Below are 24941 nucleotides of genomic sequence, written 5' to 3' on the forward strand. Positions count from 1 at the left end.
ACTTTGCAGCTGCACAGAGGCTTGGAATGTTCCAAGCCCTCAAAAAGTGCATGACAAATATGTCACTTGACAATTAACTCCTAGTATGAAGTCTACAACCTTACCTGTTTTCTCTTCTCTCTCGTCCCTTTGCTTTTTGTCGTCTCAATAGCTGCCCTTCTAATGTAAACCCATCTGCATATTACGCATGGGATCCCACTGATGTCCCATTCAGCACTCACCATACCATAAGTGCTTAGATCTGACTCCCTTTGTCTGGCCAGGTGAGGCTTGGGGTATTCAAAGCAGCTATAAAGGAGACAGACAAAGCCTCAAACCTAATAACAAGTATTTTATTTCAATTACAATAAGTGCCACAATGAAGATGGAAAAACAGTTACAAAAATCCCTCCTTTGACATATTAATACTTTAAAAAAAGTCTCAAAGTCCTTCCCTTTGTCTAAAATGTGACGGTGCCCCATGGTGGAGGAAAGCCACCCATCACCATCAGTGATTTCCTGTTAAAATTTGTGGGAGAACATTGAAAAGCCCTTAGTCTACGTAGGCTCATTCCAAGAGATCAGGGGAACAGGCCTGGAAGCACAGACTGAAAGGACTGGGTTCTTCACTCCAATGGAGGTTGTGCTCTGAAGCTCACAGTCCTGACTTCCCTGTCACTTTCAGCTCTTTCACTTGATGGCACATCTTGAAGGGACCACCGTGTAACCAACCCCAGAACGGTTTAACTGTGAGACTAGGCTTCTCACAGTTATATGGTTACACGATAGGCAAAATGAACGCACACATTCTGAGGCTGGCACTGGGTGAGATGCTAGGACTCTGCCTAAGAAAACCTGCTGTGTGAAAGGCCTCAAACCACCTAGTGATTTGCCACCCTATGGGCTCACCTAGGGAAGTTTGCTAAGGAAGATCCTCCCTGCTATTCATTGCAGCCTATGAAGAGAGGGGCAGACATGGAAAGAAATCCCCCTAGAAATGCTGAATAGCCACACGCAATTCTGGAGACAAAGCTCTTTCATCACTGATCTAGCTGAAGTATCCGAACACTCAGGCTCACATGCAGAGAGCAGACACTGTTGTGGCATTTTGTGGCTAGGAGATGGTTTGACAGGGTGTTTTAAAAGGGGCTGAAAGGGTGGACCTGTAATGAGGCCATAGCTTTTAGAGAAAAGACAGAAACACAGCAAGTTATATCAGTCACATCACAGAACTGTAAGGCACCTCGAGAGGACCTCGAGTCCAGTCCTCTGCCCTCACAGCAGGACCTATCACCATTCCCTGACAGAATTTTTTTTAAATCTAACCTGCCCCAGACCCTTGAAAGGCCCCTGGTGGACTGAACTCACAGCAATGGGTTTACAAGACCAATGCTCCACTCCACCGAGCTTTTTCTGCTCCCTCTACTCTAAGCTCATCTGAAATCTAGACAAATGCACTACCTAGGAGCAGATGAGGCTTTCCAAACCTAAGCCTACTCTCTCTTGGTCACTCATGGTCTGACTTTCAGTACTGTAAAGCACCAGTCCCTCACACTGAACTCAACGGGTATAGGGAGTTCTTGATACCTCTATCAGGCCACAGGCTTCTAGGCTCATTTCTGCAGTTGAAAGATGTGTCCCACTTTCTCCAGTAGGACCATCAGCTCTGCACATTCAGAATGACTCTTGCAGACCCCGCCAGGGCTCCATTTAGAAGGAGTGAGTTGGGTACCAGCTTCTCCCTCTCTCAGACAGCCTTACGATGTGCTTAATTCTTCCCAGCTGGCAGGACATTGTAGTTCTCTTGCAGCAATGACCATGATGGGCCTGCCCAGTACCTGCAACAATAAGTAAGCCAATCTATGGCCAAGCCTTCTTGGCACCAGAATTAACTGAGGACTCCAGCTCCACGGGGCTCACACCAATTGCTACTTTCCAACGCCTTGCTTACAAGAAAGGGGCATTTCAACTGTGAAGAGTCCAAGGAAGCTGCAGTGAATGGGACTGTGTGGAAAAGGAGCAAGATGAAGTCAGAGAAACTTGAACAAACTGCTTTCCCTGGAGTCCATGGCACCAAGATCTCCCCCATCACCTCCCTGCCTTCCACAGGTCTTGGTCCTTTAATGCTTTTTGGGGTCCCTTTTCAGCATCCCAGATTGGGATTTGTGCAGACATGTGAGCCCACAAACTTGGGCTGACCTTCATACTGGAGCAAACCTGCATGTGTCCAGGCTGTTGTGCCTTGACCTGTCACTCCACTGCTCAAGGCCAGAGCGGGGAGATTGCTGTTACAGGTGGGACAGAACATTTGTACAGCATGGAAGGGCTCTAGGCTGGGCCCATCACTGGGCCCTACCCAGGGTGGTGCATAGCCAACATCCACCTTCTTTCTGGGGTCCTGATTCTCACTTCTCCCCCCCTCTGGATTGCCACTATGCACAGAAGCAGTTGGGGGTAGGGTGGGGAGGGAAAGGGTACAATGATAGAGGAATGCCCAAGGAACAATCACATTCTGCATAATCTCCACCAGCCCAGGGACCATGACGTCCTGTGGTTACACTTATCCTCTTATGGAGCTACGCACAGAGGATGCTAGCAGTACTGCCGTATTTAACTGGCTATCTGCCTACGCAGGAAAGGGGCCTTAGCCTTCACAGGTTCATGAGCTGTCTGATCAAAACTGTTTCCCAGCCAGCCAGATGAACAACATAACCCAAGGCAATTTACAGCTGTGACTGACCCAAGCTCTACTATGCAAGGGAGATTTCAGCAATTCTAAAGATGACATGAAGAGGGTTGGTCTATGGTTGGGCTGGTCTAAAGCAGTGAGACGACGAGAAAAATCATAGGCTGTGTCTACACTACCACCCTCCTTTGAAGAGAGGATGGTAAGTAAGGTGTTGGGAGTTTACTAATGAAGTGCTGCACTGCATACACAGTGCTTCATTAAGCAAATTCCACCCCCCACCCCCGCGGCAACTTCGAAGTTAGACGTGGCTAGACAAGAGCTGGTACTAGGAAGTTTAAACCTTCGAAGTTGCTGGGGGGGGGCGGGATTCGCTTAATGAAGTGCTGCGTATGCAGCACAGCACTTCATTAGTAAACTCCCAACAGCCTACTTACCATCCTTCCTTCGAAGGAAGGTGGTAGTGTAGACAAGCCCAAAATGTACGTGGCACAAATTGTCTTGGAAAGGTCTGTGTACTTGCTGGATTTAATAACCTAGTATAGCCAGCTGCCTTCCTCTCCCGTCATATTCAGAAGTTAATAATGGCCCAAGAAGATTAAAAGTGAAAATGCAGCTTTCAGTAGACCAAGTACAGCTGTCTGGAGACAGGTTAGTTTGTAATTCTGGTCACAGTGGTCTACCTTAGATTGCTGTAGGGGAAAGGAGAAGAGAGAGGAAGACCTTATTGACTCAAGACAGATGGAAGGTTTATAGAATAAACAAATCTCTCTTTGATTTCCTGTTCTGAGAGATTTTCTGTAATGGATCTTGTACATCAGCAGAGCTTAATATAGCTTCCAAGACTTGCCAGTGTGTGCCTGAAATAAAGCTCTAGAGATGTGTTTGCGGTCTCTCCCCAAGCATAAATGCATGCCCCTTTCTCACGGCATCTACCCTCATACTTTTTGATACCATCTCCCACAATGTTCTTGCCTGTAAATTAAGGAAGTATGGATTGGATAGTGGACTGAAAGCTGGTTAGACGGTCAGGCCCAATGGCTCAATGTCTGGTTGGCGGTCAGTTTCAAGAGGAGTGCCCCAAGGATTGGTTCTAGGGCCAGTGTTGTTCAACACCTTTATGAATGACCTGGTTGGATTGCACACTCAGCAAATTTGTGGGATGACGCTAAGCTAGGGGAAAAGGCAGATGTGTTGGAGAATGGGCATAGGGTCCAGAGTCATCTAAATAAATTGGAGAACTGGGCCAAAATGAGGTTCAAGAAGGACAAGTGCAGAGTCCTACGCTTGGGATGGAAGAATCCCAAGTATTGTTACAGGCTGGGGACCGACTGGCTAAGGAGCAGTGCAGCAGAAAAGGACCTGAGGATTAAAGTGGATGAGAGGGGGGATACAAGTCAACAGCGTGCCCTGGTAGCCAAGAAGGCTAATGGCATATTGGGGTGCATTAAGAGGAGCATTTCCAGCAGACCTAGAGAAGTTATTATTCCTCTCTATTCGGCACTGGTCAGGGCCACATCTGGAGTATTGTGTCCAGTTCTGGGCCCCCCAGCATAGAAAGGATGTGGACGCATTGGAGCAGGTCCAGCGAAGGGCAACAAAAATGATTAGGGAGCTGAAGCACATGACCTACGAGGGGAGGCTGAGGGATTTGGGCTTATTTAGTTTGCAGAAGAGAGGAGTGAAGGGTGATTTGATAGCAGCCTTCAACATCCTGAAGGGGATGGCAGAATATGGAGCAATCGTCTCAAGTTACAGACGGGGAGATGTAGGCTGGATACTAGGAAAAACTATTTCGTTCGGGGTGAAGCACTGGAACATGTTACCTAGAGAGGTGGTGGAATCTTCATCCTTAGAGGTTTTTAAGTCCCGGCTTTAGAATGTCCTGAATGGAATCATTTAGTTAGGGTTGATCCTGTTTAGGTAGGGGGCTGGACTTCATGGCCTCTTGCCCTAGTATTCTATGTTCTATGACAGTCTTTTACTCCTGCTCACTTCAAGCTAGCCACAGACAGCTATTCCCCCTCTGGCTCTGAACACCGGGCTTGTGTCCATGATGGACTGGGACGGTCTTCAGTACTCAACAGGAACCTGGTCTCCATGACTGAAAAGCTAAATTTGTTTCCCCACTGACACACTTTAGACTCCCATATTTCAGTGGGATGCTCTCTATTGCAATTCTCTCATCTAGTTGCACTACTTTAAAAAAAATAAGTAATAAATATACTAATATTTTTGCTTTAAAAAAGGCTTTTAAATGCATTTCCCTGAACTTTTCCAGTGTACTTCACAACTTTAAAAAAATATTTTCCCAACAATACATCTTAAAATATTTTAGATATTTATATATGCATGTGTCTCCTTAGAGAAATTAGCATATGTCCGGCGTAGTTAGATACACAGTCAAACCAATTATCACTTTCATCTGTGGGTCTCCCTTTATCAATTAGGAAAAAATCTTCAAGCCTGTGACAGAACAGGGGCTCAACTGTGTATATGTAAATATGGCCCAGAGCACTCGGACACATGCATATATACACACTGCTTATACAAAGTGTAAAAAAAAGTCATTTCACAAGTGAATGAGATTAAGAAAGGCTTTCACAGTGGATTGAATCTCAGATGATACCATGTGCTTAGAGCTCAGGGATCTGCTCCTGCTGAGAGTTCTGACAGTTTGTTGAAAGAAGAAACTGCCTTTTGAGCAGAGAACCTGGGAAATTCAATTCTTGATGAAAGAAAAATAAGCCAGAAGTTGGTTTCCACTGTTTTCTGGTCCTTTTCCCTTTACCAAACTTCACACTTCTTCTGGGGATTCATAGGGGAGCCAGGAGGACAGTGGAAGTGCTCAGAGAACTCTCTGGAATTGGATATGGTACCGATGACTCGGAAACGTGATGGGCTGTGGGGGTCGGTGATGAGTCCTTCGTGGGAGCTCTCAGGGGTACGAACTGAACACCAGACCTGCAAATGCAAGGCAAGGAGTTAGCTGAAAGGTTTCATGATAGGTGAAGCGTCTCTGTCCCAGTTATCATGGCACATGGAAATCAAAGATCTTCTTAAATAGAAGGAATTTAACAAAAACTATGAATACAAACAAGTTTCCATGCAGCTTAAGTCCAAGCTTGGTCTTCCTTGTATACCCGCAATCACCATACATTAAGCAAACATCTGAAGGATGAACATCATATTTCAAGTAGCCTTATCAAGTTGCCAGCAAATGGGAATCATCCAGGAACTTCTGCAACCTGAAGCTGTTCTGTCTGGAGGAGAGTATGTCTTACTTTGCTGCAAAATGAGCATTAAACTTGTCATACTACATCAGATAGCAGGCTGGTCAAATTGGTTATCTTGCCTCTTACCTGGTACTTCACAGGAAGGCAAGCTTTCCTCATTGGCTGTAATGCATCTCTCTTCACAGGGCATCAAGTCTCCTATTTGCTGCTCTGCACTGCCTCTTGAGGGGTCAGGAATCAGGGTCTGGGCAATCTAATGACTGTAGCCAACCTGTAGTACACTACCTAATTGGCTATGCCACCCGATTGGCTGAAAAAGTTAGAAGACTGGCTCTTAAGTCCAACAGCAGCAATAGTTCAGTGGGTGCTCAAAGTACTAGCCTCTGGCTGAGATACCTCCTGTTCATGCCTTGCTCCAGACCTGCTCTTTCCTTTCCAGTGTGCAGGTAAACCAGTTGCAACACTCAGCTTTGTTTCCTGACTCCTGCTCTGATGCTAGGCTCTGGCCTCTGCGTCATGATTCCTATTGTGACCGCTAGGCCTGACTGTCCACATCCAGTCACTGCGGTGGGGACTCAGTTAAGGAAAAGGAATGCCCTAGAGCTTCAAAAGTGGCACTGCCACTCCAACAAAGCAGAGTCTGCATTCCCACTAATCCAGCAGCTGGAGCCAGTGCTATCCCCCTACTCACACAGTCCACCTGGGGACAGAAGAAAGGGTCGGGGGTGGCAGAGACTCACCTGGGCAAAACCCACAAAGAAGAGCTGGTTGTTAGAAAGGCCAAGTGTCGGCAAAGCCTCCTCATTCCCATTCTTCTTCACCCAATTTTGATAAGCCTGCAGGAAGGAGAGAACAGAGACTATCCTGCATCCGCAGAGGAACATAGTTGATGGAAGTAGAGGACCAGAGACACTTCTGCAGCCCCTGTGGGTATCTGAAATGCCGATTCAGCTAGCTACAGGAGCATTAATTCTTACAGATCTACACTGGTCCAGTCTCTAAGCATGTGCTAGCAGCAAGGAAAGTGTCAGCACTGCAAGAGTCTTCCCTTGTACCCATTTTCCATTCAGTTACAGAAAGCCAGAGAAAAATCTGAGGCAGCTCTCAGAGCTGCAAAGGGAAGAGAAAGCACAAACAAAACCCACCACTAGAGCTGAGCAGATAACTGACTTCTGGTTCATGGGCCGTAATGAAAAAAGCTAAAACAGTTGCTTTGGGTTGAATCACATTTCATTAAACCCCAAATTACTTTCTCCCCAATTTTTTGTCATTAGGTTTTTTTTTTTTTTAAAACCTATCTCAATTTCAACGTGAAACATCATTTTGAAAACAGGAGCCAAACCACTTTGTTTAGAAAACATTGAAACAAACTGAACTGACTCATTTATTTTCAGCTGAAACTATTTGCCAAATTTGACCCAAATTTGCAAATAATTTTGTAGGATCCCAAACTGTATTTTTTTTTTTTTTTTTTGCACACAAACAATTCAAAAAGCTTTTCTGATTCTCTCTGAGACACCCAGGGTTATGTATGGCCTACAGGACACAAACTGGAATGGGGGATTCATTGAGAAAGTGGGACCAGCCAGAATCGCCAAGGAGCAGCTGTATCCACACAAGGCAGACTCCTCACCTCCTACCATATTTGCTACATTTGCCATTGCCAATGGGAAGATCGGGAGAGGAGATAAAGCCTCTTCCAGTTAAAATGGTCAGGTTTCTCCCTCTCGTAAGTGTCTTTCAGAAGCCTTCTCCTACCCATCCACCCTTTATAGGCTGTAGATTATCAGGTCCATGATCTCCTGGTCCAAGGGTAGCAGATCCCAAATCTAAGAATCACCTGAATACTTACACATGGTCATGGCCTACCCCGTCTGTCAGAGAGAACACTGCACAGAAGACGAGCTCAGAATGTTACATTTCCTTTGAGCAATTCACTTTGCCATCACTGCATAACAAGGAATCTTTCTCCAGCTGCTGTAACAGGGCAAAGACTAAGACTATGCAAAGCATGGCTGCAATTAGATAGATCACACAGAGACCTGTGCCTATGGCAGACTCCTACCCGATACGCAGCTTTGAGACCCCCATTGTCAGCAATGTTCTCTCCCAGGGTGTGTTTGCCATTCACCGCCTCGCCATTCACAGTGTAGTTACTGTACTGTTCCACCATGCACTCAGTCTGCTGCTTGAAGGCCTCCACGGAGGAGTTCTTCCACCACGGGCGCAGATTTCCATCTTTATCATACTCACGCCCTGCAGAGGAGCATACCAAGCGAAACACTGGAATAGAAGCTACTTCATCAGAGATCGCCTTTGCAGAACCAAGCCTGTGTGTGTGGTGGGGGGATTGCTTGAGATGTCGAGTACACAGTCTGCGGGCTTGGAGATGTGGTAAGTGTACTAGCAATAGCCCAGCCATTTCAGAGAAGAGGAGTGAGTTCTGAGAGCCCCTGAACTTGTCAATCTTAACTTTATTGCATCATTGCACATCCCACCAGAAGAGATTGCATAAACAGCTGTAAGGGCAACAGATTATCACAAAGTGCTTTTTGTCATAAGCAAGCTAGCCCCTTGTGACAAAGTGCAGAGTGCAAACACGTCAGCCTGCATTTTGATCCCTCAAATAGTAATTAGTTACGCAGTGTGGAAGCCATCTTGTATAGAAGCCATTTCACATTTCTTACTTCTGCACGTACACAAAAGCTTGAACTTTTCCTCACCTGTTTGGGAATGGCAGGGAGGATGAGCTCTATGGAACGCAGTAATGAACTGTCTGGATTTGGGGCTCCTACTCCCTGACACCTATTCCTCCTTGCTGATAACTCTTTTCTCTCTGAAAATGATTTATAGTAACAAAGAGGACGCCGTGCTAGTCTATACACTATCAAAACAAAAAGCAGTCTTTAAAGTGCTACTTGACTGCTTTTTGTTTTGAAAATGATTTATGTTTCTCTAACTCATTGCCTCTGGCTCTGGGCTTGTTTGTGTGAGGGTATAAAATACTAGAGTTAGCTGCATCAAGCAGCTATGCTGGACCTGGTTTTACTAGTGTCCATTTTGGCTCATCCGTTGCCTATTGAATTCAATAAAGCTGAATGTTAGCCACCTAAACACAGAGAAGTCTTGTGCTTCAACACCAGTAAGAAGCTGATGGGAATAATTACTCAATCGGGTTGCCTGGCTAAGCCAATTACTCCATCAGCCCTGGACAGATAAGAAGCACCACAGGAAGAAAGTGCAGGAGGAAGGAAGGCAAGAGGGAGAAAGAGGGATAGTTGAACCTTGTTGAACAGGGAGTCCTTGGTGAGCTTTAGGTCCTGGTGCGAGGGCTAAAAGACAGTTGAATATTGGAAGCAGGCTGCTGAACAAGGACTGTTGTGAAATTGGTGCAGGGAACACAAAATAAAAAGGTACGGTGAAGGCACAGTCAAAGGAGTCAGTGTAGTTTCTGTGGGAAGAAGGCAGGAGGGGGCCACACCCCATCACATCTCAACTGTACAATGTTAAGGCCCTCGCCACTGATGAGCCATGTTTAGGTTTCCTCATTCTGCTAGAAAAGGAGCAAAGAAAAAATCCTCTCGATTTCTTTCACCTAGTTAATTTTTCCACTTCAGAACCTGGGCAGAGTCTCAGATGTCAAACACATTTAGACACTCTGGGCCAGATTTGTGCCAGGTGTAGCTCCATGTAGATCATTGGAGATTCATGAGATGGCTCTGGCTCAAGATGCGCTTTCATACAGAAGGGCACCACAGTTCAGTTTTGACTCCTGGCACCAGAAGTCTTTCAATGAAGAGGAAAACACAGCTCTCTCAGGAAAAGGAAGAGGGACAGAAAGCAAGAGGAAGCAAGGTGTTCCAGGCAGCCCACCTTGGTCATCAAAGGCATGAGTCAGCTCGTGGCCCACAACGACGCCAATGCCACCAAAATTCAGTGCCCTGTGTGAGAAGGACAAACATATTAGGGTTCCTGCTTCACTAAGGCCACTGCTGACTCATTTCTGCTCATAGGTCCTGTGACCCTACCCACCGGCGCTCCAGGGTAGGGGAACCGGGTTAGGAGGAGCTTTCACTTGGACTCTTTTGAGCTGCTCCACCTGAGTCCAATTTTTTGCTGTTCTTGCCTTCACTTCTCCCTAAGGAGAAAAAATGTTCTAAGAGGAGACAGGCCCCATGCATTTTTAGTGTCACTGTGTCACTTTGAATACACACAACTCAAATATATATTGTGTAAAATGGGTCAAGTAACCTAACAATAAGGAATGTTAAGGAAGTATGGATTGGATACATGGACTGTAAGATGGATAGAGAGTTGGGTTGACGGTCAGGCCCAACAGGTAGTGGTCAATGGCTCAGTATTTGGATAGCAGTTGATTTCAAGCGGAGTGCCCCAGAGCTCAGTTCTGGGGCTGGTGTTCAACATCTTTATTAATGACCTGGATGAGGGACTGGATTGCACCCTCAGCAAGTTTGTGGATGACACCAAGCTAGGGGGAGCAGCAGATATGTTGGAGGGTAGAGACAGGAACCAGCATGACCTGGATAAATTGGAGGATTGGGCCAAAAAAAAAAAAAAAAAAAATCTGATATGGTTCAACAAGGAGAAGTGTGGAGTCCTGCACTTGGGATGGAAGAATCCCAAACATTGTTATAGACTGGGGACCGAGTGGCTAAGCTGCAGTACAGCGGAAAGGGACCTAGGGATTATAGTGGATGAAAGGCTGGTTATGAGTGAACAGTGTGCCCTTGTAGCCAAGAAAGCCAATGGCATATTGGGGTGCATTAGGAGAAACAATCTGAGCAGATCTAGAGAGGCTGTTGTTCCCCTCTGTTCAACACTGGTGAGGCCACATGTGGAGTACTGCATCCAGTTTTGGGCCCCCCAGTATAAAAAGGATGTGGATTTGCTTGAGCAGGTTTAGCGGAGGGCAACAGAAATTATTAAGGGGCTGGAGCACAAGACCTATGAGGAGAGGCTGAAGGATTTGGGCTTATTTAGTTTCAGAAAAGAAGACTGAGGGATGATTTAATAGCAGCCTTCAACTTCCCAAAGGGGGACTCTAAAAGGGATGGAGAGAAACTGTTCTCAGTGGTGACAGATGGCAGTACCAGGGTAATGGTCTGAAGTTACAGAAGGAGAGGAGTAGATTGAATATTAGGAAAAACTACTTCACCAGGAGGGTGGTGAAGCACTGCTAGTCTGTCCTACAGCTCCATGAACCTGGCCAGAGAGATACCTTACTTATTAATGGGCTCTCCCACAGGCTGGAACAACATGGGAAGAGCTCAGAAATGATTACAAATCCTTCATTTTCTCCTTAGGCAAGTGGCCTGCAAGAGGGGGAACATTATGCTGACTTGGGGAAAAACTCCAGACCCTATACTGAAGGAGCACATCTGCGCCACTGTCCCCAGCAAAGCAGGGACATCGACAGGAGTCTGGCAGAGCCAATGCAATCCCCCTAAGCTGCACGTTCCTCCCTGTGCTGTTTTCTAGTCCTCACCTCTGGACAGGACCCTCCTCATCTACTGACTCCTGTTGAATAGGACACAGAGGGGTGTGTGAGACACGCACTGTCCTCCAATTGGGCTGCTGTCATACAGGCACCACAGCCCATCCCAGGAGAGCAGCGGGTAATGGGGAAAGACCACTGGGACACAGCAGCAGATAACCAAAAGGACATTCATACTTAGGGGAGGAGCGGGTGTAGAAAGGAGCCTGTAGGATCCCAGCTGGGAACACAATCTCATTCTTAGTCGGGGAGTAGTAGGCATTCACCGTTGGAGGGGTCATACTCCACCTGTAGGAGACAAGGGGATTGTCATTACAGCCAGGATGGAAGGTACATAACCCCCGAACTGGCAGCCTGGCACAAGACTCTGGTATTTCCTGGCCTTCACCACCACCCTTGAAGGTTTCTAGGACACCCCACTACTACAGGAACGTATCTGTAGATCAGGGCCATGGGCAAGGACTGCAGGATTCACTGCCACAGGTCAGGAACAGGCCAGTGACAAACAGAAAGCCAGAGTAACACAAGAAAATGTCATATTGCTACTGTCCAGAAGAGGGAACCAGAGCAGTCAAGTATTTTGACAGGATGGGGTACAGATGTCAGCTAGCCATATAGAGGGACCAATCAAATTCACCATCAAGGACGATGTGTCAGAGACCAGGAAGTCTGGTTGTGTGTGTGCGCATTTACCCAGAACTATACAGATCTCATGGGTGAGGGTTTCCCACATTGATGGTTCTGGTCCAAAAGGGAGTGGCAGGGAGATCACAACGTTCTTTTAGGGAGGCTGTGGAACTGGTGCCCTTATATCAGCGCTGCTTTCAGAGCTGGGCAGCTGGAGAATAGTAGCTGTTAACTGAGGACCCAGCTCTGCAGGCGGCAGCACAGAAGAAACGGTGGCAGTACCATGCCACAGCATCCTTTTGCTCTGCTGCTTGTGGCAGCACTGCCTTCAGAGCTGGGTACCTGGCCAAAAGCTACCACTGTCTGGTGGCTGCCCAGTACTGAAGGCAGTGCAGAAGTAACAGTGACCATACTGTCATCATCATTATCATCACCGTTTTCCTTTACGCCTACTGGCGTGTGGGCCAGCAACAAAGGTGCTCCACTTCTGTCTGTTGCTGGCCAACATCTCAAGAGTGCCCCAAGTGTGATTCATGTTCTCCATTTCTATTTCCACAGTCCAGCGCCATGTTCTCTTAGGTCATCCTCAACTCTACTTCCCTCCAGGAATCCAGTGCACACCAGTCTTTGTGATGGAGCTTTGATCTTTCCTGAGCACATGCCCAATCCGTCACCAGCATCTTTTCATAAAGATGGGGGCCATTTATATCATCTTGCTTGCACTGTGCAAGCAGGTCCTAATCTGAAATTATTCTCGACCAAAAAATACAGAGGATCCTCTGAAGACTCCTGGTGTGAAAGGTCAACAGCTCATCAAAGTCATACTCTGTCATCCACCAGCATTCTGATCTGTATGATAATGTTGATAAGACACAACTATGATGAAACTTCAGTCTGGTGTGATGACTTCTGTACAGCATTCAGACTCATGAAGACATTTCTGGCTTTACTGAGTGTGCTCTGAATATTGCTTCTGACACCTCCATCTTGTCTGATGATATCACCCAAGTATGTAAAGCTCTCTGTAGCATGTAGGTTGTGGCCACTGATCTTGACTGATGCTGGTGCCTCAATGCTCTGTCTTCTTCTGGCTAACTCATAGTCCAACCTGTTTTCCAAAGGCACAGAGTCGATTTGTCTTCTCTTGCATATGAGGATGCGTATGGGAGAGCATCGTGAGGTCATCATCAAAATCAAGGTCCTATAGTGTGGAGATGAACCATCTGATGCCTCTTTGCTCATCTTCTATTGTATGCTGCATAACCCAGTCTATGACTAAGTTATAAAGCATCAGAGATGTGACGCATCCCTGCCTTACTCCAGTCTTAACTTTGAAGTGCAGATTGTTATAAAAACTCTTGATGAGCTAAAACAAAACAGCAGTCATATAGCACTTTGAAGACTGACAAAATAATTTATTAGGTGATGAGCTTTTGTAGGACAGACCCACTTCTTCAGATCATAGCCCTACCAGAACAGACTCAATATATAAAGCACAGAGGTCCAAAAATTGTTATCAAGTTGGAAAATCAAATAGAAGAGCAGAGGGATGGCATGGGGGTGTGGGGTGGGGAAGTTAAGAGTTAGATAAAACATCAAACTATGTAAGAATTCTTATAATGGGTCAGGTAATTACTATCCTGTTCAAACCATGTGGTAATGTATTAAATTTGAATATGAATGTTCGTTCTGAGCACTCCCTCTGTAGATGGTTGTTAAAGTCCCTTTTCAGTAGAACACAGACCTTCAGATTTTTAACAGAATGGCCCACTCCACTGGCTGACAGCTTTGTGTATTTGGAGTTTTTTGAAGTCTGTTCTACGTCCATTCATTCATTGTTGAAGAGTGATGCAGTCTCTCCTATATACATGGCGTGTGGGCATTGTTGGCACATGGTGGCATATATGTTAGTTAAGGAACGCAGAACGTGCCCCTGATTCTGTAATTAACGTGGTTAGGTCCAGTGATGGTATCTCCAGAATAGATGTGTGGACAAAGTTGGCAGTGGGGCTTGTTGCAAGGAAAAGTTCCAGGATTAGTATTATTGCCGTATAGACTGTGGTTGCAAGTGAGAATCCTCATAAGGTTGGGAGGTTGTCTATAGGAACGAACAGGCCTGTCACCTTGAGCCTTCTGGAGTGTGGCATCACGATTTAGGATAGGTCGTAGGTCTTTAATGATGTGTTGCAGTCTCACTATTCTTGATGAGCTGTACTACTTGTGGTATTCCATATGCTCTCAAAATACACCAAAGACTATCCCTGTGACTCCTGTTGAAGGCTTTTTTAAAATCAAAAAAGTTGAAGAACAGCAGCTCCTGCCATTCAATGCCTTGTTCAATGATGTTATGCAGTACAAAAATTTGACCTACACACCCCCTCCTTTTGCAAAAGCCAGCTTGTTCTTTCCTCAATGATTTGTCAACAGTGTCTGAGATCTGCTTAGCGAGGATCTTGCTTGGCACTGAGAGGAGAGTAATGCTGCGCCAGTTGTTACGGTCATCAAGTGCTCCTTTCTTGGGTATCTTAACAATAATTCCATTCATCCGTTCTTCTGGCACCTGCTTCCCTTGTCATATTGCTGTAAAGAGTGGTTGGAGAATAGCGGCTACAAGTTCTGGGTCTGCCTTGAACAATTCAGCATTGAAGTAGTTGTGTCCTGGAGCTTTGCCATTCTTTAAGGATCTTATTGCCATGCTAATTTCTTCCATAATTGGTGGATCAGTATTTATGTCAAGGTCTGTTTCTGCTTCTAGAATATTGGCTTCTTCTGGTGGTGGCCCGTTTAGAACTTCCTGAACGTATTCTGTCCAGTGAGCCTCTTGTTTCCTCTCTGTTGTAAGTAGATTTCCTTGTTTGTCCATGACAAGGACACTTGTACTGGCATGATATTTGCAAACAAGCTTGGTGATTTTAAAAATCTTTCCTTGCTTTCTCTGAATAGCTGTTCCTTCAGCTTGTGCTGCTAGTTCTTCTGTGTAAGCTCCCGTCAGCTTTCACCAGTTTCTTGACATGACGGTCTGCATCTTTGTATTGCTGTTAGTGTCTATCTCTCAGTCTTCCTGATGTGGCATCTGTAAGCTTCTTCTTTAAGGTCCATTTATTATCGATTGTCTTCCATGTGTCTGGCATGATTCATACTTTTTTCTTCTGTTTTTGTTTGAAACCTAGACAGTCCTCACTGCTCTTTACGTATATTGTAATTTGTTCCCATTTCTTAGTTATTCCTTCTGTGCTGTATGTTTCTTCTTCAAGATCTTGTAAGGCTTGAAACCTGTTTTTCACCTTAAGGACAAAAGCAGTCTTAACTTAGGGGTCTTGTAGCTTCTCTGCATCAAAGCGTTTCTACATGGGTATCTTGCAACCAGTGCTTCTTAGCTTAAGCTTTATGAGCACTGTCGCAAGGTAGTGATCACTGCCGACATCAGCCCCTCTTTCACCTTGACATCTATAAATGAGCATCTCCATGTTCCATTGATCATCAAGGGGTCGATCTGATTACTATACCCACCATTTGGTGAGCGCCATGTCAGCTTGTGAATTTTGCAGTGAGGAAAGAGTGTATCTCCGATGACAAGATTGTGTCAAGTACAGAGGTCCACTAGCCTCTCTCCATTCTTATTAATTGTACTGCACCCATGTTTCGCCATGGTTCTATTGTTGTGCATATTATCACTCCCAACTTCAGTGTTCAAGCCCCCCACGACTATTATAAGATCATGATGTAATTGCTGTTCTCATTTCAGCTTGAAGGTATTCATAGAATCTCTTTCTTTCTTTTCTTCTTCACGTTCATTAGTTGGGGCTTAGCACTGGATTGATGTAATGTTTACATGCCTACCTTTCATTCTGGCTCTCATCAGTCTACTGTTGATTGATTTCCATTCCAGCAAGCATTTCTCTTCCTATCTTCAGTATGATAGGTACTTCCTCATGGTGTTGGTCATCATCCTGTCCACAAAAAAGGACTGTTTCACCAGTACTAGTTTTCATTCTTCCTGATCCAATCCATCTGCTGTCACTGATACCAAGGACATGCAGCTTGTAGCATCTCATTTCAGTTGTGATCTGCACTAGCTTTTCTATTTCATACATGGTACATACTTTCTAGAACCCAATTCTGGTCTTGGTCTCGGCACTCAGGACTTCCATCTTCATGTCAGTAGCTTAATTTCTCCTTTCACCGCTGGCAGTCACACAAGTGACTATGGAAGGCCATCACACATAGTTGAGAAGGAATTCTTTGCTGCAGTTTCAGTAACAAAGGGCTTTTTCTAGGTCAGGGTTGTTAGCCCTGAGACAAACCTCCAGTCCTGGGGGACTGGTGTGCATGCTTAGTCTGGCTGCTCCCCACTTGACCTTTCCAGCTTAGTCGAACCTACCAGGAGCAGTATGCTCCCGACACCATAACTCCTGCACCATAAGAGCATGAACGCTACCCTGCCCCAACGAAGAGCATGCACAAGGGGAGAGACCATACTATGAACCCTTTAAAATAATCTTTTGACCTCCCCACAACTCCCTTTTGGATCAGAACCCCTAATTTGAGAAACTCTCGTCTCCCCTGTGATATCTGTGTTGCACAGGGTAAAAGTACACAAAAGACAGACCACTTTCACAGTCCGGGATGCATTTGCCGGAGTTTGGTAAGCCCTTAGTTCTGGTTGGCTGAGGAAATGGGATTTTAACTATCTCAGGGGTAGGCAATAATTTCTGTAGGGGATCACTCCATGAAAGTTGGTAAGTCATCAGGAGCCAGAGCTGGGTCCCTGAAAGGGGAGTGGCCACAGGCAGAAAGGGTGGGTTTGGAGGTAAGAGATCGAGAGTGTGTGTGGCATACACTGTATGTGTGACTGTGTATGTGTGCATAATTCAGACTGAAGCAGCTGTATTGTGTGTCCCCATCTCCCTGAACTTTGCTCTTCAGAGATGGAGTAAAGGGAAAGGGGTACAGGCACAGCTTGATTTCAGCACTCCCCTCTCTCCTCTCCCCTCCCCCCCACATAGCTAGTAGGAGGGCCCTGGGAACAGCTCAGCTGCAGGATGGAGCAATGTGAAGGGAGGGCAGCTGAACATATACTGCCAGCATGCTCTGCTAATCAGCTAAGCAGACCAGATAAAAATGACGGGCAGGCTGGATCTGGCCTGAGGGACACATTTTGCCCACCCCTGAACTATATTATGAGGCCTGAGATTTCAGCATTAGGGGAATATGTAAAGACCATGAAAAAGCGAAGAGAGAGCCCAGATAAGTTCCCACAGTCCTAGTGAGTGTAAATCAGACCACAGCATTACACTACATTTTTGTGGTTTGGAGAAGAGAGGTATTCTAGAGCAGGAGCTGGCAACCTTTGGCTTGTGGGTCATTAGGGTAATCCACTGACAGGCAACAAGATATTTTGTTTACTTTGGCCATCTGCAGGCACAGTCCCCCACAGTTCCTCCTGACCATGGTTCATTGCTCCCACCAATGGGACCTGCAGAAAGCAGTAGCCAACTCACTGTATAACCGAGAGCAGAGAGTGCATTCCCGCCTCTCAGAGGAGACTCCCCGAACTCCCAGCAGGGCAAAGGCAGGGCAGAGAAGACTTACTGGTCCCGGTTTGGAGGCTTCCGGAGTTGGTCAGCAGCCACTCGGGCAGAGAAGTTATAAAATTGCATGACGTTCTCGAAGTAGACATTGGAGACAGCTTCATACTGCAAAACCCAAACCCATCAGTCCTAGAGAGAGAGCCACCAGTGTGACCCAAGACCAGTATCCCCGTCTGCAGCCCTACAGCATCCTGCTGGGGGCTCAGACAATACCCTTCACTGAAATATCTGAGTGCAGCCCAGAGTGGGATATGCATCTTGCATACCAGCCTAGCTGTTCTTCTGTCTCTAGGCACCTAACATACAGTGTCCCTCTGGGCTCAGTCTCACACCGTTCCCATTAAAGCTGATGTTTGGCCATGAGACAGAATGAAGAAACACTGCGGACTCCAGAGCTGTTCACAGACGGAGAACACCCAGCTCCACCTTCTTCCTAGCAAGCCCTGACAAGAGTTCACTCGTTGCCTGTGAGGGCCATCTAGTCAGCGTGTCACAGGTGGCTCAGACCTAAGCGACGGTGCTGATCACCTCCTGAAGGGGCAGGAACCGTGATTTCCAGGGTGAGCGTTAATGGGTGAGGTGGGGAGTGGATGTGTGGCAGCTTTTTAAGAATATTACACACTTGCCAAAAGGTGGATAACAAACATTTTCACCAGGGACTGAGGAGCAAGCCCGCCTTGCACTCATTCGCATGGGCAGCTCCTGTCCCCATGGGCTGGGCCCAGCACCTCGCTCCAGGCACTATGATGTGGCTCATGGCATAGCAGCCCTAGCACCAGCCCTCATACCAGGTTGCAGAGCCAGGAGTAGGGAGCTGGGCCAGCCCCATGGGACAGGAGCAGTGGGGCTGGCTCACTCTTTAGATGCATGTCACTCACAACCTCCCTCCACAGTCGGCTGGGATTAGAGTTGTGGTGCTGGGGCAGAGCATGGACAAGGAGGAGAAAGTGGCAGCATTTGCAGTGGTGGTGGAGTGAACCCATTGAATAGGAAGGCTCCATCTGCCCCTAGACCGACTGTTGAGAAGATGAACTGGGTGTGTACACATCTGTTCAATGTACTGAAGATTGCAAAATGCATGTTGGGTAGTTCAGGGAGAGCTGAAGGCTTAGTCTGATGCAGCTGAGAAAGCCCCACAGGATGCAGACTATGCAGCTCAGGTTGATCCGAGAAGCAACAGTCAATTAACTTCTTTATTGATCACCAAGAGACTCTTCTGAGGAGTGAGGATGGTTTTAAAAAACTAAAAGGCAATAGGTATAACAGATGGCATTGGTCTGTCCAGTGCAGCCTGCCAATGACACATCAGCCCTCGGGCTGCAAATTCCGTGCGGTCTGCCAGTATACCCTGGGCTGACTGCAAGCTCCTAAGCTGACTGCAAACTCCTAGTCTTTGTATAGCCCACAACAAACAAAGACGCAGATGCACTCTAAAGAGATGTTCCCATATAACCCTGGACTATACTGCTGACAGAGAGGGGCTGAGTCTCATGGCCTCTAGAACAGGAGCTGAGCTGCTCCAAGTCAAAAAAGGAGTTCCCCAATTAACCAGGTGAGAAGCCCTCTTGACAGAGCACGGGAGGTGGAGAAGAATTTCTCCTTTTAGAAGAGACTTTGGCCATATTCAGTTTCTGAGCAACAGATCAATTGGCTTAGGAAACACTTTGAATCATGGAGGTTTAATTTTGCATCTGGTCTATTTGTGAGCGAGAACGTATCAGAATTTCTCCAGGGGTGGCAGTTTTACCAGTGGATTCTTATGTGGGCAGGGAAGCGCGAGAGAGGAGCAGTAGGGGGAACACAGACAGGAGGATGTCTGGCCTGTCAACTCACATCATGAAACACCTTGTCCAGCTCCTTGGGATCCATGATGAACTTGGGGTAGCCAATCATGTCATAGATTGCATCTGCCTGTGTTGAAGTTGAAAAGAGAGAGGAGCAATTAGAAGGGTCACACAAGTCTGTTCCTCTGCTCTCTGCATATCCTGCAGGCTTGTGCAAGGAAACTAGAGAAACAGTCTGTTTGGCCACATGGCTTTAATTCCAAGGGCTGTCAAGATGGTAATCCACAATTCTTTACATTCCATTCAGATCTGGTGTCACCTCTCACAACGCACTTTTATTGCATCAGAAATGCAGGCTCCTGGACCCATGATCACAGGGAGCGGGTTCTGTAGGGATGGAAGGGACCCATCGCATTTTCTACTTTCTTGCATGAAAAATTGCGTGTTCCCCCTCATTTAGGCTAGATCTAGCTCGAAATTGCATAACTTATTTTAAGGCATCTTATTTCAAACCTGGCGCAGGTTACACTGGACTGGAGTTCAAAATTAGTGCTTATTTTGAGGTTTCTAGTAAACCTCATATAACAAGGGTTACAGGGAACAAAACATCACGCTTGACATAGCCCTGCTATTTCGAGCGCAGTGTTTGGCCGAATGGTTTGTATCCTGAAATAGGAACAATAGCATGACCTCAGCTTTAGTCTTCTCCAAGTGTTACCTGTGGGCATGCAGCCTTGTTAGGCAGAGAGCTCTACACACCTTTCTCGGGTCTCGGATCTCGGGTTACTGGGATTTGCAAGGGAAAAGGCAAGAAAGAATCCTCAAAGACCAAGCTCTCCCGTTGAAGAGCTGACCCATAAGGAAGCTGCCAACATTGCAAACTCACAGAATACCTACAACAAGGACCTAGTTTGTTAGTCTCTGATGAGTTTTGGATGTGACGATGCTTAGATGATCCTGATCTTGGATCACTCTCTGTCCCAAAATTTGCAAACAAACAACCAAAGACTGGTAACAAATACTGAAAAAAAGTTAATGTGGAAGTTCCCCAGCTCTGAGGAGGCAAAAGGAAAAGGACAGGATCTGCCTGAAACCAGATGGGACCTTATGATGGCAATGGTAGGACAGTGCAAAGAGCTCCCATGAGGCAGGGGGTGAGGGGCAGACCGGGCCTTGCTGAGACACCACTTGCCTTCTCCTTGGCAGATCTCCTCGTCTCTTCATCCATCCACTGCAGTGTGGCCAGGCTTTCCTCAAAGGCTGTTTTAATCTCTGTAATCATTTCCTCAGCCTACACAAAATAAGAGGTCTTTTGTCTGTGGGAAGCCCAAACATTTACCCTGCAGCATGTAACAACAATCGGTCATGTCTATTTGGGACAATGTCCTCCATTTGCTGCACTGGATACTCTGGGGATGAGACGGATGGTCCCTTTCCAAAGAGAAGAGCTGCCAGTTTTCCCAAGAAGTCGCATGAAGCCATGGGTAGGATACAGGAGAAGCCGGAGGATATAGGTCAGGAGTGGGCAATAATTTTTCATGGGAGCCATTCTAAGAATTTGGTAAGTGTTCAAGGACCACACTCTTCTATGTTAATGAAGGATGCACGGAGTCTAGAATGGAGGTTGGATGCAGAAGGTCAGCCAGGGACGGGGGTGTAGGATTTGGGAGGGAGTTAGGATGAAGCAGCATGTTCTGACCTGGGACTGAGGACTTGGGTGCAGAAGAGCGTGCAGGGTTTGAGCAGTAATATGGCAATAGGAGAGGATTCTGGCCTGGAGGAAGAGTGTAGGAAGGGGAGCAGGATCTGGGCAGGGGTTGTGCCATGTGGCATGGGTGCAGGAGGGGATGCAGGGGTTAGGCTGTGACCTAGGACAGGAGAGGAATATTACATGGGTCAAGACACTGGGGTGCAGGATCTGAGGGGCGGTATGGGTGCAGCAGTGGCAGTGCCGAGGCTTTGGACTGTGACCTGAGACAGGGATGCAGGAAGGGGGCAGAGGGTTGTGGGGAGAGGGAGGCTGTGGAGTGGCAGGTGCAGGTTCTGGCCAGGAGGTGCTTCTATTCGCTGGCTCCTGGACAGCAGCTCAGCATGCCTGCTGGGACCATGTGTTCTCTGCGTGCCACTCAGGTGAGAAAGATGGGACTCCACGGGCTGCCTGCACTGCAAGTGTGACCCAGCCATCTCTTACTGGCAGGTTTCCAGCCCATGGGAGCTGCCAGATTGTGCCAGGAGTGAGGGCAGCATGCAAAACCCCCAGCCTAGGCACAAAGCATGGAGAGAGTATTTGGCCCCTGCAGATTGTTGCTTTGAGTGGCATGGGGAGCATGACAGGCAGGGCATCTGCCCCAGGCTGTCCAGGACAGTTGTAGGCCATACCCAGTGGTCTGGCAGGCCAAATCTGGTCCATATTTTGCCCAAGCCTGATCTAGGGTCTACTCTGGCTCTCCTGGTAACTCAGTTTGTGACCTTGGGCCAATCATATCTCACCGTACCTCAGTTTTCTCACCTAGAAAATGGTCAAAGTTTCCAGTGAAGTGCTACAGAAATTCTTGAGGTTCTTTCCCATTATACAATGGATTTGGTGGTGGCAAGGGTGAGGCAGCAGTTAATTACTGGAGCTACATTCAGGACACACCTGCCACCCCTTCCCTCCACTTCCAGGCAGCTTCTCCAGAGGCATTTCTGGGGTCCACACTTTGCTGCTGTTTGATACTTTAAACACCATGTGTGGGGAGTTTCAATGTCACATGCATGACCCGAGAAAGGAAATCAACCCAGCTCTAGTTCCCACCCCACTGGCCTGTGAGCCAGCCCAGGGCCTCCTGGGTATGGGGGAGACGTACTATTTTCTTGCTGTCCTCTGCGAAAGTGGCTTTAACAAACATGGCTCCCAGTGCAAAGCCCAGGTTGTTGTCGGTGTCACTGACACAGAACTTCCAGCGTGGCAGGCAGGTCTGTGTGGGAGGAGAGTCAATGATTAAACCTATCAGTCCTGCATCTGGCCAGACACAGCTCTGTGCAGAGCGGCTTTGGCCTGGGGCAGGGAGCAGTAGGTTAAACAGAAGGAGGTGCTTTCAGCTAGCGAAGAGAAGCTGGCAGCACTGCTTAGTCAAGCCCTGGGAGGAGCCACATAAGAGTGGGAGGTGGCGGTGTTCCCACTCTACCGTTAGCCAGGACGGCTCCTGAAAGACACTCCCATTACTCCCACACAAGAAGGCCCCTTGCAGGGCACTGGGATGATCATGTCTATGCCACACTGCCCAGTTCCTTCCCTCAACCCCCTCCCGGAAATGCCAGCCCCTCCCCACCACCTGAAGCCCAGAAGCTCCCTCTCTTGCTACTTCCTTCCCCCAGTGAAGGCCCATTTCCTGTGCTGATTCAGAGGCTGTCCTTATCTCAGCCAGATAAGAGCAGTTGCCCAGTGATCCTGTATGGAACTGCAGCTCAGAGAGGTTGGGCCAGGTTGAAAGATAACTCTTTCCTCCTCCAGGCACCTGGGTCTGATCCCATGCCAGGGAGGAGGCTGGGGCTCCAGGGACTGCAAGAGGGCTGGGAACGCATGTCACAGGCTGGTGGGATGAGGGAGCAACACTGCTGTGCTCTTAGTGGCAGTCAGCAGCAGTCCCACTGCACAAAGAGCTCTGTGCAGTGGGTGGGGATGCTGCTCTCTTGGGTCAGCTGGATCCATGTGTGAAATGGTTCGGATGGCCTCAGGTGGTCCTTAGCGAGAGAAGGGGGCTGTAAGCAAAGGCAAAGCAAGTAACTGCCTGGGGCCAGGCGCTCAGTCCACTCTCTGCAACTCTTGAGCCAACACTCTCCATGGCCAGCAGCAAGGAACTGCCCTGTGCTAGGCACTCCCGAGGGGGAGCAGAATGTCTGCCCTTTCTTCCAGGCCAACAGCTTGTGGCCCTGCCAAATCAGAAGGGCACCCCATGTAAACAGAAAGTTCATGTCGTCTCGCACATATCAGTGAAGCTGTGTGGAGCACCTGCATTATCTGAGAATTGGGCACCCTTTGGAGTGACCCTCAAGGTCAGAGGTGGGCAATAAATTTTGATGGGAGGCACTCCAAATTTTTGGTAAGTGGCAAGGACCGCACTTTGCTTTGGAGGAGTGCAGGATCTGGCATGAAGGTTGGGTACAGAGGAGAGCTTGGGACAGGAGACTGGGGTGCAGGATAGGGCTTGGGTTTCTGAGAGTTTGGGTGAAGGAGAGGTTTGTGACCTGGAGCAGGGTACTGGGGGGCAGGAGAGGATACTGGTCTGGGAGGAAGCTGGGGTGTGGGAAGGGGTGGGGTGTCAGAGGCAGGCTGTCCAGGAGGTGCCTCTTTAAGCAGCTCCAGGCCAGCAGCACACTCAGGCTGACTTCCTGTCCCACCAGCAGCCCTAGCTAACTGACGGCTCCATGTCTCTCTGTACTGGCAGAGTGCTGTCCCTAGCAAAATCTCTCAGCTTCCATTGGCCAGTTTTTGACCCACTGGAGCAGAGAGATTTTGCTGGGGGGTGGGGGCAGGGACAGGCAGAATGAAATGGGAAGCTCTCCCCACCTGCAGCCGTAGGGATGGTTCTCAGGCTGGATTAAAAATGTTGGTGGACCAGGCCTGAACTACAGGCTGCAGCTTGCCCACCCCTGCACTAGGCTGAAGGAAAGCAGCCAGGAAGATCTTAAGCGAGGAGGCACAGAGATCTGATGTGGGATGCAGGAGCAGGAGAGTATCTTTGGCAGTGACAAGTTCCAGAGCATAGCTGAGTTAGTCTGTGTCTTCAAAAACAACAAGAAGTCCTGTGGCACCTTATAAATTTCCAAAGTGAGTCTTTGCCTACGATAGCTGATGCTCCAAAATATCTGTTAGTCCATAAGGTGCCACACGACTTCTTGTTTTGGTCAAGACATGAATTTTTACACGTACTTCCTCCCTCATGTCCCCCCATGCACCACAGAGATTCACCTTCTTGGATCCATACATTACTTCCATAAACTTCTCCTCTGCATCCTGGAAGCGCTGGTCCAGGAAGGAGCTGGTTTTCCTCACCAGGTTCCAGATCATGTAGCTATTCAGGAGGCTGCAATGGAGGACAGAAGGAAATAAAAAAAATAGATTTTCTACAAAACATGGACATTCACAACGATTCTCTAGAGTTGAATCCCCCTACCCATCATTCTGGTTCTGTGGGAGTCAGCCATTAGGTACCTGAGACAGGGTGCTGGGACTCGGCAACTGAACCACAGCACTCTGGTTGATGTTTCATCAGTCTTGCCCATTGGGAAGGCCTGATTAAGAAGGGAAGGCTCCCATTTATCACCTCAGACAGGGCAGGGAAGGTAATGAGCTAACTTGCTGATTAACAAGATGACTGGATAAAGAATGCAGGAGAAAAGTGCAAGGATTGGGGAGAAGAAGAAGAAATAGGGGTCAGCAGGACTGGAAGAAGACACCAAACACCCCTTCAACCCCCCTTGGAGTAGGGGTGAGAAAGTTGAGCTATGGTGTGTAAAGATGAGGGGATGTTGTTGTGTATG

At 47.6% G+C, this 24941-nt stretch overlaps 1 protein-coding gene across 4 annotated transcripts in view; it reads right to left on the bottom strand.

Annotated features, from left to right (window-relative positions):
* Nucleotides 1-316: 316 nt before the first annotated feature.
* ECE1 (endothelin converting enzyme 1) overlaps nucleotides 317-24941 on the bottom strand; it is a 119357-nt gene continuing 94732 nt past the window's right edge. For all 4 annotated transcript variants that reach the window (XM_074975917.1, XM_074975920.1, XM_074975919.1 and 1 more), the window contains exons 10-19: nucleotides 24370-24484; nucleotides 22265-22375; nucleotides 20607-20709; nucleotides 19468-19541; nucleotides 17636-17739; nucleotides 11594-11704; nucleotides 9775-9842; nucleotides 7967-8157; nucleotides 6642-6737; nucleotides 317-5629 (exon numbers count right to left, since the gene is read on the bottom strand). In XM_074975917.1, the coding sequence (XP_074832018.1) occupies nucleotides 5453-5629; nucleotides 6642-6737; nucleotides 7967-8157; nucleotides 9775-9842; nucleotides 11594-11704; nucleotides 17636-17739; nucleotides 19468-19541; nucleotides 20607-20709; nucleotides 22265-22375; nucleotides 24370-24484 (1150 nt within the window). In that variant the 3' untranslated portion in view covers nucleotides 317-5452. The remainder of the gene's footprint in view (nucleotides 5630-6641; nucleotides 6738-7966; nucleotides 8158-9774; nucleotides 9843-11593; nucleotides 11705-17635; nucleotides 17740-19467; nucleotides 19542-20606; nucleotides 20710-22264; nucleotides 22376-24369; nucleotides 24485-24941) is intronic.

Source organism: Carettochelys insculpta, chromosome 23 (assembly GCF_033958435.1).
Source record: "Carettochelys insculpta isolate YL-2023 chromosome 23, ASM3395843v1, whole genome shotgun sequence".
NCBI classification, from domain to species: domain Eukaryota; kingdom Metazoa; phylum Chordata; order Testudines; family Carettochelyidae; genus Carettochelys; species Carettochelys insculpta.